General features: G+C 43.6%; 1 protein-coding gene across 1 annotated transcript in view; it reads right to left on the bottom strand.

The window, feature by feature from the left end:
• LAMB3 (laminin subunit beta 3) overlaps positions 1–25,395 on the bottom strand; it is a 2,309,994-nt gene that overhangs the window by 652,859 nt on the left and 1,631,740 nt on the right. The window contains exon 15 of the mRNA XM_068269757.1: positions 13,999–14,159. Within this exon, the coding sequence (XP_068125858.1) occupies positions 13,999–14,159 (161 nt within the window). The remainder of the gene's footprint in view (positions 1–13,998; positions 14,160–25,395) is intronic.

Here is a 25,395-nt window from a genome sequence, read left to right as displayed (position 1 = left end):
TTGGGCGGAAGGTGTGCGCTATTTCTCTCTTTGAGGTAAAGGTGGTACTTTCAAGATTTCGCGCCAGTCCTCAAAGTCTGTGTCTGGCAGTTCAAGCTTTTGAATAAACTCATCTAGATCATCCTTTGTGCGTAGGGTAGCCGATTTCCCTCCCACGTGTGCCATTAATGCAAAGGGGTGACCCCACTTGTATGTGCCTCCAGCCTTTTTGATCTCTTCCAAGAGGGGTTTAACGGCCTTTCGTTGTAGTAGCGTGCGCTTTGACAGATCAGAAAAGAGAGTAATCTTAGCTCCGTCAAAGTCCAGCTCATCTCTATCTCTCATTTTCTTGAATATGTTTTCAACGTCAGTAAAGCGCAGAAGTTTACAGATAACATCTCTCGGCTTTTGAGGGTCTGTGTTCTTAGGAAGAAGTGCTCTATGCACTCTCTCTATGTTAATAGGGCTTTGTGCAGGTTTTTCCAGAATTACATTGAAAATGTATGATTGTCGGTCGCAGTTCTTCTTGCCCCGTAGCCTCAGGAAGGCCCCTTATTCTTATATTTTTCCTCCTTGCTCTATTCTCGTAATCGTCTAATTGTGTCTTCAGTGTTTCTAAGTCTAAGTCTTGGGCCTTAGTGCAATCGTGTATTGCCACCATTGCTGTCAGGGAGGTTTCTTCCCTTTCCTCTATGGAGGCCACTCTCTGGCCAATACTGACCATGTCTTTGTGTAAGTCATCGAACTCACAGCGAAAAGATTTCTCAAGCCATGAAGCAAATTAATCTAGGTCTTTTGAGTGGGGAGGCCATAAATGTAATCCCTTAGCTCAGCGTCCATATAGGGGCCTTTAGAGTGGTGCGGGGAAGCTAACTGATGTGCTGCTTCTTTGTCACCTCGTGCACAATCACCCACCTCTGATCATATATCGAAGCCCTCTTCTTCAGAATCTGTATGGTAGAGTTGTTTTCTGCTGTTCTGTCCTCTTGTGCGCACTAGAGAGAGTCGGGGAGCTTCTATCTCTGGGGATTCCTCATCACACCCTGAGTGCTGTGCATCTCTGTCCTGCGCCATCTTAGACAGCATGGCGTGGTCCGGCCTCCCGTCCTGGAAGTAACGGCGTATTTGGTGAGTGTCTGAAGCCGCTTTGTCTCCTCTCTTGCCTCCTCTGCCCTTCTTGGTTGTCATGTTCCTCTGTGGAGGGTCTTTATTTTCCCATAGTTCGCTTCTGATGCGGTGCAGTGGTGTGTCTAACGGAGGAGCTCTCTCAGCTGCGTCCTCTCTCCACCATGGCTAGCCACGCCCCGGGGGGGGGGGGGGCTTGGCTATTGATTACAAAAGTTGGCATCCATTGACATTTCTTTAAAAACCATTAAAAAAGGGTTTGCATAAAATACATATTTTTGGGCAACTATGTTGCCAGTGATGCCTTATGCCATGACACTGTCCAGGTTTTTGTACACTCTGTACACCTTTTTTAAAGAAACTAACTGAAGAGATGCCCTGCCATTAAAGTGAATGGGGTTTGCCGCAAATGTTCGGTTTGCAAATTTTCAAGGTAAAATTTGTGAATGGTCCGTGAACGTTAGTTCACAATGTTAGCCCAATACTATTTAATAAGATCCCCATGAGCATACCAACTGGGTAAACATGAACTGCAGTCAACATGACATGACAGATAAAAATGTTCCCTGTGCATGGTAGGGCTCAGGGTGAACTAGTTGGGATAGCTGGGTGGGAAATACTGGGGGTCTTCTAGGCAACTGAAGCTCAAGATATTTTTCCATTTTGCTTCTCCAAAAAATTAATAATGCTGGCCCTTCATTGATGTAAATCCAGAAAAGTAGTATGGGCACAAAGGCATGCAATACATTTTACTTTCTGCTTCAACTAGCTGAATCAACTAGCTGATCAGGGGTGCTTGGATACCCCTTTTCAAAATCCGGGTTGACCGGGATCCGGATACCCAGATATCCGGGTCCAGACCGGATATCCGGATCCGAACTGTTGGGTATCCGAATAGAATCGGGTATCCGACCCTACTATCCGGGGTATATGGGCAAATTCGGATATCCGGGTAGAAAACCCGGAAGTGGCCCTTTAAATTGCTTTAAGAATGTTGTTGAGGGTAAATAAGGGATGTAGCATAATTATTTTTTAAAGGGAAACAATAACTGATGATGTGGGGACTTAAAATCCCCCCCCCCCCAAAAAAAAAAATGGCTGTCAATGAACATCAGGCCTAGGTTTCAGACAGCGGTCGTGCAGCCCACATTGTGTCCAAAGTCCAACATGCAAAGTGCCATGTGCAAAGTGCCAAGTAGAGATGGCCCGAATGGTTCACTGGCGAACGGTTCCAGGCGAACTTCGGGTGGTTCGCCTTCGCTGGCGAACTTTCCCGGAAGTTCGATTCGCCCCATAATGCTCTATGAGGGTCAACTTTGACCCTCTACATCACAGTCAGCAGGCATATTGTAGCCAATCAGGCTACACTCAGCCCTGGAGCCACTCCCCCCTTATATAAGGCAGGCTCCGCCGGCCATTACACTCACTCGTGTGGCTGCAATAGTCAGATTAGGGCGAGCTGCTGCAGATTGTTTCTCCTAGGGAAAGATTAGTTAGGCTCTTGGCTTGTTAGCTTGCTCCTGGCTCAATCTTATTGCTGTAATAGCACCCCACAACAGCTCTTTTCAGAGCTAATCCTGTTCTTATGATCTTTTTTTTTTCTTCTGTGTGTCCCACTGACACTTGTGTTGCATACACAGCCTTGATAATTCATACTGTGTGTGTGCCACTGCCAGCGGCCCAGCACATTCAGTGACTACCTGTGTGTGTGACAGGGAGCTGCACATTGCAATACCCAGTACTGCATATACCCAGTACATGTTGTGTTTAGTTAACCCAGCTCATCACTGCATATACCTACCTTTGTGTTGAGTGAACCCACCTCACTGCATCTACCTAGCTGTTGTGTTGAGTGAACCCACCTCACTGCATATAACTACCATTTGTGTTCAGTGAACCCACCTCACTGCATATAACTACCTTTTGTGTTCAGTGAACCCACCTCACTGCATATAACTACCTTTTGTGTTCAGTGAACCCACCTCACTGCATATACCTAGCTGTTGTGTTGAGTGAACCCACCTCAATGCATATAACTACCTTTTGTGTTCAGTGAACGCAACTCATTGCATATAACTACCTTTTGTGTTCAGTGAACCCACCTCACTGCATATAACTACCTTTTGTGTTCAATGAACCCACCTCACTGTATATAACTACCTTTTGTGTTCAGTGAACCCACCTCACTGCATCTACCTAACTGTTGTGTTCAGTGAACCCACCTCACTGCATCTACCTACCTTTTGTGTTTAGTGAACCCACCTCACTGCATATAACTACCTTTTGTGTTCAGTGAACCCACCTCACTGCATATACCTAGCTGTTGTGTTGAGTGAACCCACCTCACTGCATATAACTACCTTTTGTGTTCAGTGAACCCACCTCACTGCATATACCTAGCTGTTGTGTTGAGTGAACCTAACTCACTGCATATAACTACCTTTTGTGTTCAGTGAACCCACCTCACTGCATATACCTAGCTGTTGTGTTGAGTGAACCCAGCTCACTGCCTATAACTACCTTTTGTGTTCAGTGAACCCACCTCACTGCCTATAACTACCTTTTGTGTTCAGTGAACCCACCTCACTGCATATACCTAGCTGTTGTGTTGAGTGAACCCACCTCACTGCATATAACTACCTTTTGTGTTGCGTGAACCCACCTCACTGCATATACCTAGCTGTTGTGTTGAGTAACCCCAACTCACTGCATATAACTACCTTTTGTGTTCAGTGAACCCACCTCACTGCATATAACTACCTTTTGTGTTCAATGAACCCACCTCACTGCATATACCTAGCTGTTGTGTTCAGTGAACCCACCTCACTGTATATAACTACCTTTTGTGTTCAGTGAACCCACCTCACTGCATATACCTAGCTGTTGTGTTGAGTGAACCCACCTCACTGCATATAACTACCTTTTGTGTTCAGTGAACCCACCTCACTGCCTATAACTACCTTTTGTGTTCAGTGAACCCACCTCACTGCATATACCTAGCATCCCCCCGAGATGGACAAAATGGACAAACCAGGTAAAGGAAGAGGTAGAGGCAGACCCAGAGGAAGGCCACCTGGCACGGGCAGGTCTGTGCGAGGTCGTGTTGTTGTGATATCGTGCAGCCCTGGCCCAAAGTACAGTGCTCAGAAGAAGGCACATGCCATCACTTCCCAAGATTGTCAGGACGTGCTTGACTATTTAACACAGAACACCTCATCTCCTGCAGCCACCAGCGCTACTACAAGCACCACATCCGCTTCATTTGACACTTCGTAGGAGTTATTTGGTGTGGAAATCACTGATTCACAGCCAATACTGCTACAACAAGATGAAGGCGCTAAGCAAGTTACACCACCTCATACATCTTAGTTAGGTGGAGATAGTATGGACGTAACGTGTGAGGAGGGGGATGATGAAGTACCTGGTGTTGGTGCAGTTTTGGAGGTGTCTGAGGGAAGCGAAGCTGGACAGGAGGATTATGATGACGATTATACCGATGCCACGTATGTTCCCAATAGAGGAGATGACCAGGGGGACAGTTCAGAGGGGAAGTCAGAGAGGAGTAGGAGGAGACGAGTCCATGAAAGAAGCAGAGGGAGCTCGTCCTCAGAAACAGCTGGGGACAGTGTCTGGCACCATGTATCGCCACCTATGGACAGCCAGCCAACATGCCCTTCAACGTCAGCTGCTGATGCCACCATAGTGCCATCACCCCAGGGGGGCTAAGCGGTTTGGAAATGTTTTAATGTGTGTGCCTCAGATCGGAGCAATGCCATCTGTTGTCTCTGCCTCCAAAAATTGAGCCGTGGAAAGCCCAACACTCACGTAGGGACAAGTGCCTTACGAAGGCACCTGGAGAAAAGGCACAAACAGCTAAGGCAAGAACACCTGAGGAAAAGCAGAACTCAAAAGACAAGCCATCCTCCGCCTCCTCTTCCTCCTTCACGTGCATCATCTTCAGCCGCTTTCTCCCTTGCACCTTCACAGCCACCCTCCTCCACACTGCCTATGCCCTTGAGCAGTTCCTGCTCCTCTGCCCACAGCAGCCAGGTGTCCGTGAAGGAAGTCTGAGTGGAAGAAGCCAATTTCTGCCAGTCACCCTCTTACCCGGCGTCTGACAGCTGGCGTGGTGGCACTATTAGCTTGCCAGCTATTACCATACAAGATGGTGGAGTCTGAGGCTTTCTGTAAATTTGTGGCCATTGGGACACCGCAGTGGAAGATACCAGGCCGCAATTATTTTTCAAAAAAGGCCATACCCAAACTCTACCGTGCAGTTGAGAGGCAGGTGGTGTCATCTCTGGGGAAGAGCGTTGGGTCAAGGGTCCACCTGACAACGGATGCCTGGTCTGCCAAGCACGGGCAGGGCCGCTACATTACGTACACAGCCCATTGGGTCAACCTGGTGACCAATGGCAAGCAGGGAGTACGTGGCTGCGTGGTGGACTTGTGACACCTCCACGGCTTGCAGGCAGGGCTCCTGCCACCTCCTCTCCTTCTCCTCCTGCTACATCCTCTTTGCTGTCATCCTCCTCCTCCTCCTTGGCTGAGTGGCCATTCAACTCTAGTGGTGCTGCCATCTTCTCCTCTCCAGCTACACAGCCCCATCTCCCCAGAGCCTACGCTGCATGCCAGGTACGACGGTGTCACGCCATTTTAAACATGTCTTGCCTCAAAGCAGAGAGTCACACTGGACCAGCTCTCCTGGCTGCTCTTAACAAAGAGGTGGAGCAATGGCTGACCCCACACCATCTGGAGATTGGCCACGTGGTGTGTGACAACGGCAGCAATCTCCTTTCCGCTTTGAATTTGGGAAAGCTGACACATGTACCCTGCATGGCACATGTGCTGAATCTGGTCTTTCTAAGATTTGTGTCAAAATACCCAGGCTTAGAGGACGTCCTGAAGCAGGCCAGGAAGTTGTGTGGGCATTTTAGGCGGTCTTACACGGCCATGGCACGCTTTGCGGACATTCAGCTGAGAAACAACTTGCCGGTGAGACGCTTGATATGCGATAGCCCGACTCGCTGGAATTCGACCCTGCTCATGTTCTCTCGCCTGCTAGACCAGGAGAAAGCGGTCACCCAGTACCTGTACAATTACAGTAGAAGGACACAATCTGGGAAGATGGGGATGTTGTGGCCCAACAACTGGACATTGATGCGAAATGCAAGCAGGATCATGCGGCCGTTCGAGGAGGTGACCAACCTGGTGAGTCGCGCTGAAGGCACCATCAGCAATTTGATCCCCTACGCTTACTTCCTGGAGCGTGCCGTGCGTAGAGTGGTGGATAAAGCTGTGGAGGAGTGTGAAGAAGAACAGTTACGGTAGGAGGAGTCGTGGGAGCAATTTTCATCCGAACCAGATGTTTTCTTAACACTTGCGGCAGCACAGAGGGGGAAGGAGGAGGAAGAAGAGGAATCGTGTGGGGAAGAAGAGGAGTCAGACTCGAATGATGAGGAAGGTGTTTCTGTGGAGGAGGAAGAGGCGGCGGCAGAAGAACAACTGCAGCAGCCGTCACAGGGGGCTTGTGCTGCTCCACGTTCCCGTGGTATTGTTTGTGGCTGGGGGGAGGAAGAGGACTTACACAACGTCACTCAGGAAGAGCAAGAGGAGATGGATAGTACGTCTGGATCCGACTTTGTGCAGATGGCCTCTTCCATGTTGTCCAGCCTGTTGAGGGACACCCGTATAAAAAAACTCAAGGGGAATGACCTATACTGGGTGGCCACGCTACTAGACCCTCGGCACAGGCACAAAGTGGCGGACCTGTTACCAACTCAACAGAAGGCGGAATGGATGCAGCACTTGCAGAACAAGCTGGCAAGTATGCTTTACCATGCATTTAAGGGTGATGTCACACCACAATGCAAAGGTACCATTGCCAGTAATCCTCCTCCCATGTCCACGCAGGCAAGGACAGGACACTCCAGTGATCTCATGTTGATGTCGGACATGCGGACATTCTTTAGTCCAACGCCTCGCCGTAGCCCTTCTGAATCCACCCTCCAACAATTCCTGGACCGGCAAGTAGCCGACTACCTGGCCTTAACTGTGGATGTAAACACTGCAAGCAGCGACGATGAACCCTTGGACTACTGGGTGCGCAGGCTTGACCTGTGGCCAGAGCTGTCCCAATTTGCCATCCAACTTCTCTCTTGCCCTGCCGCAAGCGTCCTGTCAGAAAGGATCTTCAGTGCAGCTGGAGGCATTGTCACTGAGAAGAGAAGTCGCCTAAGTCACAACAGTGTTCAGTACCTCACCTTTATCAAAATGATTGAGGCATGGATCCCGGAGGGCTACTGCCCACCCGAAGACTAAGTCAGTCCCCACATACAGCATCTCTGCCTGCAGGCCGCTTGCCTTCTCCGTCACCACCAACAGGATCCAGGACTCCAGGTGGATTCCTGAATTTTTAAGGCCGCTGCTAGCAGCGGCCACTATACTAATTTTTCAGGTGCGTGTACATGCCTGCCTAATTTTTCTGGCTGCACTGCTGGTGGCTGAAACAACAAAACAAAAGGCATGTACATGTGCCCATTCCACTTCATGATCATTACCTTGCCGCGGTGAAGGGGCTTGTGTATCACAATGAAGCAATGACCGTTGGCTATATGAATGTCTTGGGTGGGGGGTGGCACACCAAAGATAATAAGGTCGTTGCTTCATTTTGGTCAGACCAAATTTGATCAGCTGGACAGTCACAGTTGTTCTATCATTGAGCTACCACAGCCCGGCGACCACATGGGCTGGAAAACCGCCACGGCCTGCAATCTGGCCATGTTGCGCACCAGTCCAGCACGGCCGTCACTACGCAAACAGCCATTTGCGGTGCATTACACAGTGAGTTTGGTGTGTCAGTGTGAAGCAGTACTCTAATTACACGCCCTGATTGATGTATATGTTACGGCCAGAACCCGAAGTTTGGCCAGAACTAGAAGTGGCCGGCCACTTCGGGTTCTGGCCGGCCAATGTGCGAACTGGCCGCTGCGCTGCGGCCAATGTGAGAAATGCAACAATTCCTGTAAGGTTAATGTGATGTTGTGGCCGCAGCGCAGCGGGCAAATGTATCACATCTTACTTTATTCAATGAAATTAAGCCGCCCGGCTTTTTCTCTGCCTCTCTCTCCTCCCCCCGCCTCTCTCTCCTTCTCTTATGGCCAGCCGGAGGGGACACGCGTGTCCCCGAGAGTCGTTCCTCGCGGCAGGAGAGCAGAGCGGGGAGGCTGCAGACATTGCTTCTGCCAGCACCCGCTCTGCAAGAACGGCAGGATTCCCCTGCCGCGACGAACGACTCTGGAGGGGACACGCGTGTCCCCGCCGGCTGCCCATAGGAGAGCGAGAGAGGCGGGGGGAGGAGGAGAGAGAGGCGGGGGGGAGGAGGAGAGAGAGGCAGAGAAAAAGCCGGGCGGCTTAATTTCATTGAATAAAGTAAGATGTGATACATTTTCCCGCTGCGCTGCGGCCACAACATAACATTAACCTTACAGGAATTGTTGCATTTCTCACATTGGCCGCAGCGCAGCGGCCAGTTCGCACATTGGCCGGCCAGAACCCGTAGTGGCCGGCTACTTCTAGTTCTGGCCAAACTTCGGGTTCTGGCCGTAACATATACACATGCAAGATGTTTGAAAGCACTTTAGGCCTGCAATTTAGCATTCAATGTGATTTCTGCCCTTAAAACGCTGCTTTGTGTCAAATCCAGATTTTTTTCCCCGGGACTATTGGCGTGTATGCCACTCCGCCATGCCCCACTCCAGGTGTTAGACCCCTTGAAACATCTTTTCCATCACTTTTCTGGCCAGCATGAGTGTTTCCAGTTTTCAAAGTTCGCCTCCCCATTGAAGTCTATTGCGGTTTGTGAAAGTTCGCGCGAAGCAAACCTTCCGCGAAAGTTTGCGAACCGAAAATCGGAGGTTCGTGACATCTCTAATGCCAAGTGAAAAGTGCAAAGTGCCACGTGCAAACACGTGAAAAGTGCAAAGTGCCATGTGCAAAGTGTCAAGCAGGGCCGGTTTAAGCAACAATGGGGCCCCAGGGCAAAATAAACCTGGGGTCCCCCCCAACATATACCCCGGAACAAAAATCGACATTAGGGGACCTTTTTTGCAGCTGGTATAGTCAGGGTGTGAAGTCCCAATCGGTCAGAGCTCCACATTCTGGCTATCCCAGCCTGCATGGGGGACAAGGGGTTAAAAAGTTTCAGGAGGGGGGACCCCACATAATTTTTTTTTTAAATTCCCACACTCTAAACATAAAAAAAAAATGGGAAAATAGGAAAGAATGCCAGGGATCTACATACAGCCATATTACGGCTGTATAGCGATCCCTGACCAAAGTGCTGCAGCTGTGTATGGGCCCCCTGGAAACCGGGTCAGGAAATTTATTGCGCTTTCGTTTGATGCATGTAAAATTACACTACCGTTAGGTTTGCTACTAAAAGTGACATTTACCGCATTTAAAAGTATACTTTTTTCCTTTGAAACTTTAAAATCGATTTTCTCAAAAACTATAAGGCTAATTTGAAAAAAAATGTTTTCCTCTTGTGGACACTGGGGGCCCCTACAAGCTCTGGGGCCCTGTGGCAGCTGCCTCCTTTGCCTATATGGTAGCGCCAGCCCTGGTGCCAAGTGCCACGTGCAAAGTCCCATGTGCCAAGTGCCACGTGCAAAGTGCCATGTGCAAACACGTGCAAAGTGCAATGTGCCACGTACAAAGTGCAAAGTGCCACGTGCAAAGTGAAAAGTGCAAAGTGCCATGTGCAAAGTGCAAACACATGCAAAGTGCCACATGCCATGTGCAAACACGTGCAATGTACCAAATGCCACGTGTGAAGTGCCACGTGCAAAGTCCCATGTGCAAAGTGCGAAGTGCAAAATGCCACGTACGAACACGTGCAAAGTGCTACGTGCAAAGTGCAAACACGTGCAAAGTGCCACGTGTCACATGCAAACACGTCCAAAGTGCCAAGGGCAAAATGCCACGTGCGAACACGTGCAAAGTGCCACGTGCAAAGTGAAAACACGTGCAAAGTGCCACGTGCCACATGCAAACACGTGCAAAGTGCCACGTGCAAAGTGCCAAGCAGCAAGTGCAAAGTGCCACGTGCAAAGTGGCACTTTACACTTTGCACATGGCACTTTGCACTTGTTTGCACATGGCACTTTGCACTTGGCACTTTGCACTTGGCACTTTGCATGCGGCACTTTGCACGTGGCACTTTGCACGTGGCACTTTGCACTTGACACTTTGCATGTGGCACTTTGCAAGTGGCACTTTGCACGTGTTTGCACGTGGCACTTTGCACGTGTTTGCACGTGGCACTTTGCACATCTTTGCTCATGGCACTTTGTACTTTGCACTTTGCAAGTGTCACTTTGCACGTGTTTGCACATGGCACTTTGCACGTGTTTGCACGTAGCAGGCAGCAGCTGGCCTGGTGTGTGCACAGCACACACACAAACACATAGCAGCTGCAGCAGCACTGCAGCAAACACTAAATGTCACACTATGACATCAATCAAGCTAATGAACGATTTAACTATAGTGTAGTAATAGTGAAGGGGTTAATCACTGAACAGCTTATCACTGTGTACAGCCCTTGGCCCAGCAGCACTGCAGCACACACTAACTGTCACACTATGAGACATCAATCAAGCTAATTAATGATTTAACTATAGAGTAGTGAAATGGTTAATCAATGAACAGCTTTAGGTTTATAACTGTGTACAGCCCTTTGTAGGCCAGCAGCACAAGGGCATGTCTCGCAGTGTTCATTCAGCAAGCCAGGATGATCTGTCTCATCATGGCAGCCCTCCCTATTATGCAGGGGGGCTGGCCAGTGTTCCTTTCTGTGATTGGGTGCCAGGGCTTAGGTTGGGAGGCCTCTGATTGGCTCAATGAGGTCAGGTGGTGCTGGCCTGGGTTCCCCTCTGTGATTGGTTGCTAGGGCTTCTGCTGGGAGCCCTCTGATTGGCTCCAGGATGTCATCACCTTAGGTACAGTGAAAAGTGCCATGTGCAAAGTGCAAACACATGCAAAGTGCCACGTGCAAAGTGCCATGTGCAAAGGGCCAAGCACCACGTGCAAAGTGCTACGTGCAAAGTGCCACATGGCACTTTGCACGTGTTTGCACATGGCACTTTGCACTTGGCTGTTTGCACGTGGCAATTTGCACATGTTTGCTCGTGGCACTTTGCACGTGTTTGCACGTAGCAGGCAGCAGCTGGCCTGGTGTGTGCACAGCACACACACAAACACATAGCAGCTGCAGCAGCACTGCAGCAAACACTCTAAATGTCACACTATGACATTAATCAAGCTAAGGAACGATTTAACTATAGTGTAGTGATAGTGAAGGGGTTAATCACTGAACAGTTTATCACTGTGTACAGACCTTGGCCCAGCTGCACTGCAGCACACACTCTAAAGGTAGCCATACACTGGTCGATTTGCCATCAGATTCGACCAACAGATAGATCCCTCTCTGATCGAATCTGATCAGAGAGGGATCGTATGGCTACCTTTACTGCAAACAGATTGTGAACCGATTTCAGCCTGAAACCGTTCACAATCTGTTGCGGTGGTGGTGCTGCCGCCCCCCCCCCCCCCCGCATACATTACCTGCTCCGCCGGCGCGACTGCCCCCGGTCACTGCTGCTCCGTCTCCGCTCTGGTCTCCAGGTCCGGCATGCTTTACTTCTTCCTGCCCGGCAGGAAGTTTAAACAGTAGAGCGCCCTCTACTATTTAAACTTCCTGCTGGGCAGGAGGAAGTGAAGCATGCCGGACCCGGAGACCAGACCAGAGCGGAGACGGAGCAGCGGTGACCGGGGGCAGTCGCGCCGGGGGAGCAGGTAATGTATTGCTGCTCTATTGCGTTGGTCGTCGGGCACTCGAACGCCGCTAGCGACGCGCTCCCTACCCGCAGGCGATTGACGGTAATTTTCCGCATGGAGCGATAGACGGGATCGGACGAAATGGATCGAAATTCAGCGTGTAGCGGAAACGATGTGACAGCAGATTCGATCCCAGTGATCTAATCTGCTGTGGATCTGGAGGGAATCGGCCTAGTGTATGGCCAGCTTAACTGTCACACTATGAGACATCAATCAAGCTAATTAACGATTTAACTATAGAGTAGTGAAGGGGTTAATCAATGAATAGCTTTCGGTTTATAACTGTGTACAGCCCTTTGTTGGCCAGTAGCACTAGGGCATGTCTCGCAGTGTGCATTCAGCAAGCCAGGACGATCTGTCTCATCATGGCAGCCCTCCCTATTATGGGGGGGGGGACTGGCCAGTTTTCCTTTCTGTGATTGGGTGCCAGGGCTTAGGCTGGGAGGCCTCTGATTGGCTCAATGAGGTCAGGTGGTGCCGGCCTGGGTTCCCCTCTGTGATTGGTTGCTAGGGCTTCTGCTGGGAGCCCTCTGATTGGCTCCAGGATGTCATCACCTTAGTTACAGTATTTCGGATCCGGATATCCGCGAATATCCACGGATATCCAAATTATGCACCCAACTATCCGCAGATAGCTATCCGGATTTGGGCCCAACTATCTGGAATCCGAATACGATCCGGATAGGCCTAAAAAGTTTGGATATCCGGGTTACCCGGATATCCGGAATCAGGATGAGCACCCCTGTAGCTGATGGCCTGGCGTTGCCTGGGTATGCATCTGGCTTAATTCAATATTCCTTTTAAAAATCAATAGGTGAATTGTGATTGGCTTTTGTAGGCTCCACCCTCTTTTCTGAATATTAATCCTAGTCACCAGTGACCAACTGTGCAAAGTTTGAGAACCATACCATTAACAATGTAAGAATTGCTGCGGTGTACATTTTCCTTGTGAAATTTGTATTTTTCTCTGCCCACTTTTTGGTTATGGGGATAATAAAAAGTATCCTATATGTTATTTCAAGTAATGTACTATGTGTGTGCCAAATTGCATTTAAATCCGTTCAGCCATTGTTGCGTGATTGAGTAACATACATACAAACTTTCACATTTAAAATATATTTGTGAGATTAGGCAAACAGAGACAGGGGAATTATGGGGTTCTTAAGAACAATATTTAGTGGCATTTAGTATACTGATCACACATGTTTATATAGAATTTTGATTTTGTTTTAATATAGAGTAACGATCTGAATCACATTCCAGATGCTGGCCATTGCTTACGTTCACTCAATATTCACTTACTTTTCAACTCCTCAAGTACAATTATGCGCTTTCATTTTTTTGGTAGAAAATCATATTTTGTTACCTGCTGCATGCATGTTAGCTGTATTTCACTTACAAAGTAAGCAAAAAATAATCTGCCTTGAGTTGCATCTTGTAACTCATATCTGAGCATACCTGATACAATCCCACAGCAGAACAGTTGCCCCTGTATTACAGATGGACTATTAATGCTTAAATATCATGAATAAAGGTGCCGATACACTCGTCAGATTAGCAGCAGATAGATAAGAAATGCATCTGATGATCTATCTGATGCGTTTTTAGAACATTTTTTACCAGGATAGAATTCCAATAGATTTCAGTTTGAAATCTATTGAAATTCGATCTGATGGCATTTTTTTGCCATTAGATTTCCATTAGGGCCAATGCAAAATGATAAGCAATCTCATCAGATCGACCTAGATTTTCCACCCTGCCAGTTCGATGGAAATCCATCGAAATCGATCGAAATCGGCCGTCGATCGGTCGATTGGCCAACCGATTTGTAATCGATCGATTTAGATCGATCGGTCGGCCAGAAAATCGGCTGAGAGTATGGGCCCCTTTAATCTGTTTGCTTGCTGGAAAAAAAAATCTCCCAAAGTACAAGACAGTTTTTCACACTGTGACACCCATAATTGTATAGTAATAAAACAGTGTTCAGTACTAATATACCTGAAGGATCTTGAGAGGTCATATTTCCTTGTTGGGCTATTTCCCCACTGTAAAGTACATTCAAATTTGTATAGTAAACCCCCAAGGAGTTCATGTCTTCCAAAAAAGACTCAAATCCATCCAGGAGTGGGAAGTCAGGTTTCAGCTGCCCCATGTCACCTCTGTAATAAAGAAAAATAATGTTCTGAAAGTTATTTGCTTTGGTAACTGGATGAAATAAGTTGAAGGTTCATAAATAATATTTCCAATACATGCGTCTTGATGATATTCAAAAATAGACTGAAAAGGATTTTTAAGTGAGGGTTTTTTAATACTCACTATGTCTTCATAATATAAAGTCAATGATTACAAGTCTTCACAGCAAAACAAAAGTAGTTATAAGTAATTTCAAACAATAAAAAGATTACAAATATAATAGTATAAAGTCTTCTGTGTGTGCTGGTGACACGTAGAGTGTCCAGTTAAAGATGACAGCGTGTTCCTTCTGATATGTGTGTGTGAATGTGTGAGTCAATGTGTCCCCTCCTACTGATTTAAATACCTCAGCAGCTGATACAAAATCCAGAATCTACTGTGGTCAATTTTCCTATTTAGGCAATTTAATTTTACATGATAGTACACTCCTCCTCCTCCTTTTCTAAATAGCATCTGCTGATCTCATGAGATTCATATGCATGAGGATACCAATTACCGTATACTTTGTCATAGTAATACCTCTTTAAGCTCAGCCGTTTGATGGCAGCTAACAACTGCTTCAACCATCTCTGTCTTTCTGCCCAAAAGGTCAGATTCTTCTACTGTAAATAACTTGACAGTGTCTCAAGTCACACAGGGGAAGGGAATTCTCTTTCTTCAGCAGTCTCTGAAACTGTTCTTTCAGCCAAGGATGAGGACACTTTAAAAACCAAATATAAATACATATCCATATATTTGACTTGATCATTAATTATGGTAACAAATACTTCATTATTGATTGATGGATCCATCTCAATCAAGATCTTTATCGAATATATCCATATATACATGCATTAATTATATAACATATGTTCCCCTGTATTGAAATTAATTAATATTTCAATAATACAACCACATTCATTCTTCATTTACATCACAATTGTATCTCAATCATTCTGGTTTCAAGAGATTAGCCAAAGATATTTCCTTCCTCAGTATTTTCACTGACAGTTAATTTACCAATTTTCCTTTGAACTAATGTTTTGATATACTCTTCACCCTTTTTAATTTCAATTTTCATTAATTTATAAAATGTCTTAATCTTAAATGCTAAGACTATTTATTTGGCATATTATACAAAGTAACACTATTATAAACAAAATCATTATGGGATGTAACAATACATTTCCTGCAGCTGACATTACTGAAGTTTTTCCTAAAGTACTTATTGATTTTTTCAAACTATTCCAAAAAGATGTTCTAGAAAATGTAATAAAAGCATGCTCTACATTTTCCAATACTCCTTGCTGATGGTTAAATTTAATTTCCACTGCATGTAATTCTTTTGATAAGGCAGATAATAATCCTTTGTCTTTAATTATTTCTTTTGTCCACTTATCCCAAGGAAATTCATTAATTTGTGAAACATTATATTGTATAGGGAAACTATCAAAACTATTTTCAAACCATTGTTCCATTCCATGTATCAAATTTGCAAGATAATTTTGGCATATTGGATATCTTGTGGAAATTTTCCAACTTGAAATATTAAACTTCCAAACAATTATCACAAATCTACCTTCTCTCAACAGTGGTTTGGTCTGGAAATGATTGAATTGAAAAGGACTCGCTTTGTAAAAATTTGTATCATTACAAATGGTTCTTTCATGAGATTTCACTGTGATTTGAGTCATATCACATTTGGTAGGGAATCCTTGTAGAGTAATACAACATTTATAGATTCCACTATCTTCCATAGCCACTTCTTTTAAATAATAAACCAATTTAGAATTTATCCATTTTACACTCCCTTTAGCACCTTGGTTAACCACCCTTATAAAAATTTCCTAGAAATTCATTATTTTTACTCCATGTTAAAGTTGCATTTGGAGGTAACAATACACTAGTACTGCATATCAGCTGTATATCATTATAACCCTCTTTTACTTCTAAGGAACGTGGCATAACTTTAATCTCTGGATACTCTATATTTGTCACAGTCAAATTAATTTTTATATTTGCTATTACATCTCCTCTAGATATTTGAAATTTCCAAAATCTATTGATATCTCCTTCAACATCACTTTTAATTGCATTACTGTCAGGAAATAAGAATACCATTACACCTTGGGACAATAAAACATCCTTTTCCCCTTTTTCCCCTTTCATATACTCACTCCCAGTTCCTTTGGTAAAATTTCCAGACCAAATTACTGTGTCATTGCCCTTGATTTGTACGTACCAGAAATTAAATTCAGTTAAACTACAACTTGTATTTCCTGTCATATCATTATGGATATATCGTCCTGTCAATTTAGTGAATACATTTCTTGATTCTATCAATGCTTGGACATCTATATTTGTAGTATGTTGGAAAAACAATTGTAAACAACAATCATTATCATTTTTGGTATCTACAGTACTTTCTTTAACCTATTTTGGTTCCTGGACGTAGAAACTACGTCCAGGAACCATGCGCGCTACCGCGCGCTTCCACGGCCGATCGCGCTCGTGCACGCGCCCTCACGGCCCACAGTTCGTTAGCCAGGCAATCAGTGAATCTGGCTATGTTGCCCGATCACTGATTCCTCTCCCCCGCTGAAAAAGCGACAGCTTCTCTCGGAAGCTGCACCTTTTCTGGCTGTTACCTCCCCCATGCGTCGTTCTAAGCGTGTGTTACGCTTAGAGTGACGTCATGTAAACAAACTCATGGCTGTCATCTTGTGGCCAAAAAGTAATACTACAACTAAAAGTAAAAAAAAAAAAATCAACACACATTTACATTATAAACCTATTGTTTACATCCCACCCTCCCAAAACTACCCAAATAAAATGTTTAATATAAAAAAAAACAAAAAAACATTACAATAAAAAAAAACCATGTAAATATTTACCTAAGGGTCTAAACTTTTTAAATATCAATGTAAAGATGAAATATTTCTATATTTTTTTAAACTTGTAAATAGTGATAGATGCAAAACAGAAAAAATGCACCTTTATTTCCAAATAAAATATTGTCGCCATACATTGTGATAGGGACATAATTTTAACGGTGTAATAACCGGGACATATGGGCAAATACAATACGTGAGTTTTAATTATGGAAGCATGTATTATTTTAAAACTATAATGGCTGAAAACTGAGAAATAATCAATTGTTTCCGTTTTTTTCCTGTTAAAATGCATTTACAGTAAAGTGGCTCTTAGCAAAATGTACCCCCCAAAGAAAGCCTAATTGGTGGCGGAAAAAACAAGATATAGATCAGTTAATTGTGATAAGTAGTGATAAAGTTATAGGCTAATGAATGGGAGGTGAACATTGCTCAAGTGAAAACGACGGAACGCGAATGGGTTAAAAAATTCTTCATAAGAATTGCCTTTTCCTCTGGATATTGTATTTTCCTTTATCGAAACTTCAGAGCTTAAGTTTGTTTCTTCAGCTTGCACAGTCACTGTCAAACAATGGATCACTGAAGTAATCAAAGTCACATAGAAAGTAAATGTTAGGAAAATGTTAATCAGTCCTTTTCCATTAGTTGCTTTGTCTCTCATGGCATCCCCCTTTAATCCTTTCTTTGGATCAATCTCCTTCCGCTTGGATTTATGTCCAGACATGATACCTGCAAAACAAATGCAGCATCATTATTTTGTAATTTGCATTGATCTACATGAACCCACATTTCTTGCTGCCTACAAACATTTTTAGCAGAGATTTGAGGTCTTTTAATTGTAATCATTACTTGACCCAATGTATCAATGATCTCAAAAGGACCTTCCCAATTACTGTGCCATGGTCCTGTTTTTTTAAACATCTTGACCATCACCAATGCCCCTTTCACAAATTTTGAATTATGAGGTGGCACCATTTTCTGCATATGAGATGCAGCATGTGGCAAAATTGTATTTAAATTTTCCTGCAACAATTGTAGCCATTTAGATTTTTCTATAGCCTCTCTGTGTGGACTAGACAACCTTGGTTCCTGTGGAAATAAAAGTGGCATTTTCCTTCCTGTCATTAACTCAAAAGGAATGTATTTAGTAGTTGCATTAGGTGTGCTTCTAATGCCCATCAAAACAAAAGGAATTGCATCCACCCAAGTATTTCCTTTTTCCATCAGTATTTTAGCAATTCTTTGTTTAATTGTCCTATTCATCCTTTCCACAATGCCTGCTGACTGTAGATGATAAGGCACATGGAATTGTTGCTTAATTCCCAAAACGTTACACATTGCTTGCATCACTTTTCCTGTAAAATATGTATCTCTGTCACTAGATATATTTTGTGGAATTCTCCATGTCGCAAATACATGACTGACTAGAGCCCTAGCAGTACTCAATGCATCATATTTTCTCAAGGGAATAACTTCCACCTATTTTGAAAAAACATCAACCACCACCAATGCATATCTCAAACCTTGTTTACCCATAGGTAATGGACCTATAAAATCAATTTGTAGTGTAGACCAAGGACCATCTGCGGGTGGGGTTCTCTGTAAAGGTGGCTTCTGTCCTTTTGGCCTGGGATTTATTTGTGCACAAATCAAACATGATTGAACTACATTTTGCACTGTCTCTTCCATTTTCTCCCAGTAAAACTTTTCCTTCAAAACGTCTAACAACTTTTCCTGACCCAAATGTCCCAAATGTAACGATTGTGGAACTTTCTCCGTGATCAGCGCACAACGCGTGCGCTGACACAGCGGAAATCCTCCACAAGCGTATATTTGCAGGCACCCAGCAAAAGGTGCTACGCACCTGTAGAGGGAAATTCCTGTCGGCAGATGGCGCTGGGGAGTGCAGAGGAACCAATCCTCTGTACCTCCACAAGTGCCAGACAGGAATTGTACGAAGCGCAGAACACAATTGCAAGAGAGGCGATTGCAAATGAGAGCGAGCAAAGGGACAGGTTGTATGTGTGTGCGCCAATCCAGTCGCCACCCCGCGACCGCGCACACACAACAGCAGATATGAAATAGAAACGCGATCGCGAGAGGTGCGATCGCCAGACGTGACACAAGGCAGATCAGAATAGGATACGAGGGTAGCAAAGGCACAGCAAATAATACAATAAGGAGATACGGAAAATAACAAATGCTAGCTAACCGCGAACACCGCACTCATTCGCAACAGTGCACGTGGTTATGCGTGGTCTCCACGTGATAAGCACAATAGAGACAAGCACACCTAACTAAGCATTAAACAGACAAACATGAAACAGAGGACGCGAGCGCTTGCTTAACTGTTACCTCACCAAGCCTCCAGCAAGCGTAGCAGACAAGACAGACACACGAAAACAGGGACAAGCGAGAGATAGGATCCACAGCACTAGCGAAAAGTAGCTATTGCGATCCCAGAAGACAGAACAGAAGGATCCCCAGCGCTAGCGAAAAGTGGCTAGCGCGATCCCAGGAGACAGAACAGAAGAGATAGCTGGTAGCAACCGCTGCACCAGCTACACTCCAAGAACAGAGATCAGAACCATTTCCTGTCGACCACCATTGGGACAGGACAATGGCAACAGGCAAGACAAGACAGAACAGGCAATACAGATAATACAGATAATACAACCTGACTGGGCTAGAAGGGGAGCCTAAAGCAACCCCCAGGAATTAACTATACTAGATAGCAATGGCTGACACTCCAGCAGTGTCCATCAGGAACAGACCATGGAAGGGAAATGACCAGCAAAGCCTTCTGGGAAACATAAAGCTCTTATAGTGCCAGTCATCAAAGAAGGCAGGTAGGGGATTTGCATAACGAATGTATGCAAATTATTCCCCAGCAAAAGAACAGACCAGAACTTGCAATGGAAAGACAGGTCTCTGTTCCAGAGTCCTGCAGCATGCAAACCTAAACAATGGTCAAAAGGCTGCCTGCCTGCACAGGCAGCTGAGCGGATTCTCACACCAAACTATTGTGACTGAATTTAACAAATTCCACTTGCAAATGTTTAGGAATTACTGGATACAGAATTCCTCTTAGTTCGTAAAACATTTGATCCTTGCAAACAAAAGGAGATTTAGGATCTGTCATTTGAGCTACTAAAGAAGGACCTTTAGCCTGCTCTGCTGCAAAAGATACCTTTGTGACATCATCATCTTTCCTTGCAGCTGCAACAGTCAACCTAGACTTTTGCTGTTCTATCTCTTCACCTCTCATTGTTGCTTCTTTTGCCAACATATCTACCAAATTATTACCTTCAGACAACTCACTATCATCTTTTCTGTGAGCAGGAACCTTTACAATCGCATAAGCTAAAGGATTCCTTTCTGCAATCTCGATAATCGATTGTAACATTTCTTTATACACAAGAGCCTTGTTAGATGAATCTACAAAACCTCTTCTCTTCCAAATAGGCAAATAATCTAGCAATGACCGTGTTAACCAAGAACAATCAGTGTAAATCACTAAAGGATTCTTATTCTCCTTTTCATCCAATTCCAGCACTGTTTTAACAGCTTGCAATTCTGCTCTTTGTGCTGAGTAATGACCAGGTAATTTATGCTGGATCGCATAACCTCTTTTAGGATACCAGATCGCATAGCCTGTACAATATTTTCCATCAACTTGATGTCTGGAACCATCTACAAACACTGGTTCATCAGACCTTTGCTCCTCCCGCTGGAAGAGAGAAGGAAAAGTTTCTGAACCCTCACAAGGACATATATGTTCTTGCCCTTGATAATCCTAAATTGAGGAAGAATGTACTTAGCATTGTGATCTACCTGGATTTGTTTTGTCGATAGAGCTAATAACCACTGGTTGAATCTCTGATTAGTCACGCCAGGCAAATTCCTTTCTAGCAAAAGCTTCAAAGTAGAATGGGGAGTCTGCAAAATGATATTATTAAATCCCACGATATGCTCTGTTGCCTTTACTGCATAATGAACTCCCAACAAATGTCTGATACAAACATCAAATCCTTTTTCCACAGGTGTCAATCTAGAGAAATATCCCAATATTCTCCAATTTCCACTTTGTTTCTGCAAAAGAACGACTGAAATGGACACATCTGAAACATGCACTTGAATAGCAAAACTAGTTTCAGGTGACTTATCAACCGTTGCTAATGCTGGCGCATTTTGTAAAGCCTTTTTCAAATTTTCAAATGCCTGCATATGTTTGTCTTCCCATGCACCAAAACAATCATCTTTTTTTCCTTGCAATAATTCATACAAGACTGCTGCTTTTTCAGAAAAGCCTTCTATAAACTCTCGCAAATAATTTATAAGACCAAGAAATTGTCTTAATGCTTTGTGATTGGTTGGAATGGGAAGTGACATGACAGCTTTAACCCTTTCCAGCAATGGCTGTCTTACACCATGGGCAATCTTCACTCCCAAGAATTCCACTTCAGTTTTCAAAAGTTTTACCTTGTTGGTATTTAATTTCAGACCTGCTTCTGACAAAATCATGAACAATTCATCTAGCAGTTGCAAATGTTCACTCCCTGTTTCACTGAAAAGCAAAATGTCATCAATATAAAAGATAATACAATCTGGTCTTGAGAATTTTGATAACACCTTTGTCATAGCTTGACAAAAAAATTGAACTTGAAGAATGAAAACCTTGAGGCAGACGCATGAATACAAATTGTTCGTAATTGTAAGTAAAAGCGAATTTGTATTGACAACTCCTTGCCAGTTTAATGGAGAAGTATCCATTGGCTATGTCCAGACTCGAAAAATATTTGGCATTAGCTGACAATTTTGATATGACATCTGGCATACTTGACACAATCGGTGTAATATTTGGAGTATATTTATTAATCATATGAAGGTCCAACAGAAAGCGATAAGTTTGATCGCGCTTGATTACACTCCAGATTGGCGCATTACATACAGAATTTGCCTTTCTTATAACGCCTTGATCTAATAGATCTTTAATTAGTTTCCCGATTGGTTCAATCACATCTGGTGAAATTTGTATTGCTTTTGAGGGGGGAGGGTCTTTGCCCTCGATGTTGACTACAACATCTTTTATAGTCCCCACTTCACTTCAAAATTGAGCCCATAAATGAGGATATTTTTGTATGACAGCTGTCAAATTTGGATTGTCATCAACCTCAGGCCATTTACGACAGGTGTCTTTGACTTCTGCCATGCAAATGCTACTCACTTCCTGGAAATCATTGGGGTCTAACTTCCTGGAAATCATTGGGGTCTATCAACACTGGTTTACGATTGATAGTCTTTCCAAATCACTGCATTGCCCAGGTCCAAAACCCAGCCTCTTAGTGACATCATGTCTGAACCAATTATAGACTCCGCCCCTTTGTAATGCCAAATGTCAATTTCAGTCTGCAAATAACCTGGAATTTCAAAAGACACATTTTTGCACAAAGTAGCTCTGCTTCCTGTCTTTCCATCAAAACCCACAACTGCGCATGTCTCAGCTCCAGGCTGCAATGGCAAATCTTTTGTTGTGACACTAATCTGAGCCCCTGTGTCTAACAAAAATAAAAATTCTTCTCCAAGCAAAATACCTTTCAGAAATGGTCTTCCGCAATTGTCTAAAAACAAGAGGTGCTACAAATTCCAAGTTCCTGATTGGCTTAACCCTAGCAAGTTATGGAGTATTTAACAACCCCACTGATTCAGATTTGTCAGATTCAACATAACCATCACTTCTGGAATTGTTGATTTTGATTTCATGTAATTGCCCGATCAGAGGTGCATATGGTGAAGAAAAATGAGCTTCTTCCTCTGCACAAGGTGCAGAAGGCTTGGATTGGAAACTGAGCAATCCATTCTCTTTGCCTAAATTCTTCCTCATTTGCACATCCCTCAAGAATTTATAACATTTCCATTTAGAATGCCCAGATTTTTTACAGTAGTAACAAATCAATGGACATTTTTGGTATGCTTGTTTTTCCTCATCACTCCTGTACAGGGCAGCATTAGCTAGTTTTGAAGAAGAGACCTTGTCTGATTCTTCAGTCTGCATTCCAGCATTTTTATTTGCAGAAATTTTAGCTTTGATACCTTTGGTTTTAATTTGCCTGAGAATTTTGTCAATAAATGCAGCTATTTGATCAAGATTTTCTTTTTCTACAGCAATGACGGCTGATATAGGATCCAAATATTGAAATTTCTTAACACACGCTTTCCTCAAAGCTGAATCAAATTCATCATTTACTGTAAACAGCATACTGTATATTTTTAAAAATTGTAGTTTGAATTCAAAAGGATCAGTTTCAAGGGTCACCTTTAATGATTCCAATAAATCAATATTTGGCAATTCATCACCAGTCATAAAATGTAATAGCTGTCTTAGCCTATCTTCATCATTATGGTGTCTAGTTTCACCTCCAGCTGATAAAATAACGCTGGGTTCTAAAGGTTTAGCAAAATGCGACGGTATCCACAAACGAAATATGATATTCTTTTGTTCACAACTCAAATTGAACCGGTCAGTAAAATCTTCAAATATAGTCATTAATTCAACTGCATCCAAGTTTTTGTTGAAAGCTGGAAGCATCTTAAATATTTTCATTAACTGATCATGTATTATTAATTTTAATTTTTTAGCTTTATCTAGCATTACTTTTTTAAACATTTGTCTAGGAGTCGGGTCCTCCTCCTCATCATCTTTTTGTTCTTGTGAAGTGAAGCTTTCACCACCCTTAATAGATGTCAGTGGATCTGGAAAAACATACATTTTACTAGGACATCCACTAGGGGCAGGCTTTGATAAAGCCTCCTTGTCTGTATCCGTCCCAGATTTTGTTACCACAGAAATCAAATTACGTTTTTTCTGTGATTCAAGCAGTTGCTGCGTTCTAATATCCAATTGCCTTTCCAATTCTTCTAAATATGCTGCCAACATATCTCAGTTAGGACAAAAATTTGACCCCTGCTGAACCGTACAGATCTGAGATGCAGATTGCACGTCTGTGGTATCTTGTGACAAATTTGCCTCACCAATAATCAAAGAATTAAACATTTGTACTAGCTTCATTACATTTTTCGTTTTCTTTTTAAGCTTATCCAAAGTAAAACTGGAAGAATCTATTTTTTTATTTGCGGCCATACAATGATTATACATAGAAACCCATAGGTCTCCATCTTTGGTATATTTTGCTAAATCCTTAAACATCAAGTTACTTTCATTAGCTGATACATTAATAAAATCCATACTCACCAGACTCTAGGTGGGTTCAACTCTTAATGAAACAGATCAGTCAGACATCAAACACCCCTGGAAGCACATCTTCTCAGATTTGACACTTCAAACTCATGTAGGTTCTTCTTGGAAAATGAGCAACACTTTCAAACAGATTAAAGTTCAATAAAGATTGTATTAAAAATCTTCAAAAGACAAGAGTTCTCCCCAGTTTTTGAAAGTAGGAGAACATTTTCCAAGTTGGGCTGGTCTCGCCAATGAAATAAGTTGAAGGTTCATAAATAATATTTCCAATACATGCGTCTTGATGATATTCAAAAATAGACTGAAAAGGATTTTTAAGAAAAACCAAAATTTGCTTTCCTAAAACAGAAAGAATTTGCGATAATTCAGGTTGGAGTGAGCTCGAGATGTCTCCCAGGCACCACTGCTGAATATATGCAAATTAACCATTGTACCCTTAGAAGCTAAACACACCTCCAGAACCGCTGGAATGCAATGATGTGTCAGCTTGTTTTAAATTGTACAGAGCCATAATAATCCAACATGCATACAGACTGTTTCGGATTGTTTGATCCTCATCAGTGCATGGCATGGATTAATTTGGCTCTATGGAGTAGGGCTTGTAAACCGAGAGGTACAGACTAACCAGCAAGCTCATGGTGACCCAGAACTCATTGGAGTGTGTAAGGGACTACAATGGTCCTAAAAGCCCCCTTACTAAGATGTTAAGAAAAACAAAAATTTGCTTTCCTAAAACAGAAAGAATTTGCGATAATTCAGGTTGGAGTGAGCTCGAGATGTCTCCCAGGCACCACTGCTGAATATATGCAAATTAACCATTGTACCCTTAGAAGCTAAACACACCTCCAGAACCGCTGGAATGCAATGATGTGTCAGCTTGTTTTAAATTGTACAGAGCCATAATAATCCAACATGCATACAGACTGTTTCGGATTGTTTGATCCTCATCAGTGCATGACATGGATTAATTTGGCTCTATGGAGTAGGGCTTGTAAACTGAGAGGTACAGACTAACCAGCAAGCTCATGGTTTACAAGCCCTACTCCATAGAGCCAAATTAATCCATGCCATGCA

Source organism: Hyperolius riggenbachi, chromosome 2 (genome assembly GCF_040937935.1).
Source record: "Hyperolius riggenbachi isolate aHypRig1 chromosome 2, aHypRig1.pri, whole genome shotgun sequence".
Taxonomy (NCBI): Eukaryota; Metazoa; Chordata; class Amphibia; order Anura; family Hyperoliidae; genus Hyperolius; species Hyperolius riggenbachi.
Note: the sequence above shows the minus strand (reverse complement) of the source record. Positions and strands in the feature narration are given on the sequence as shown.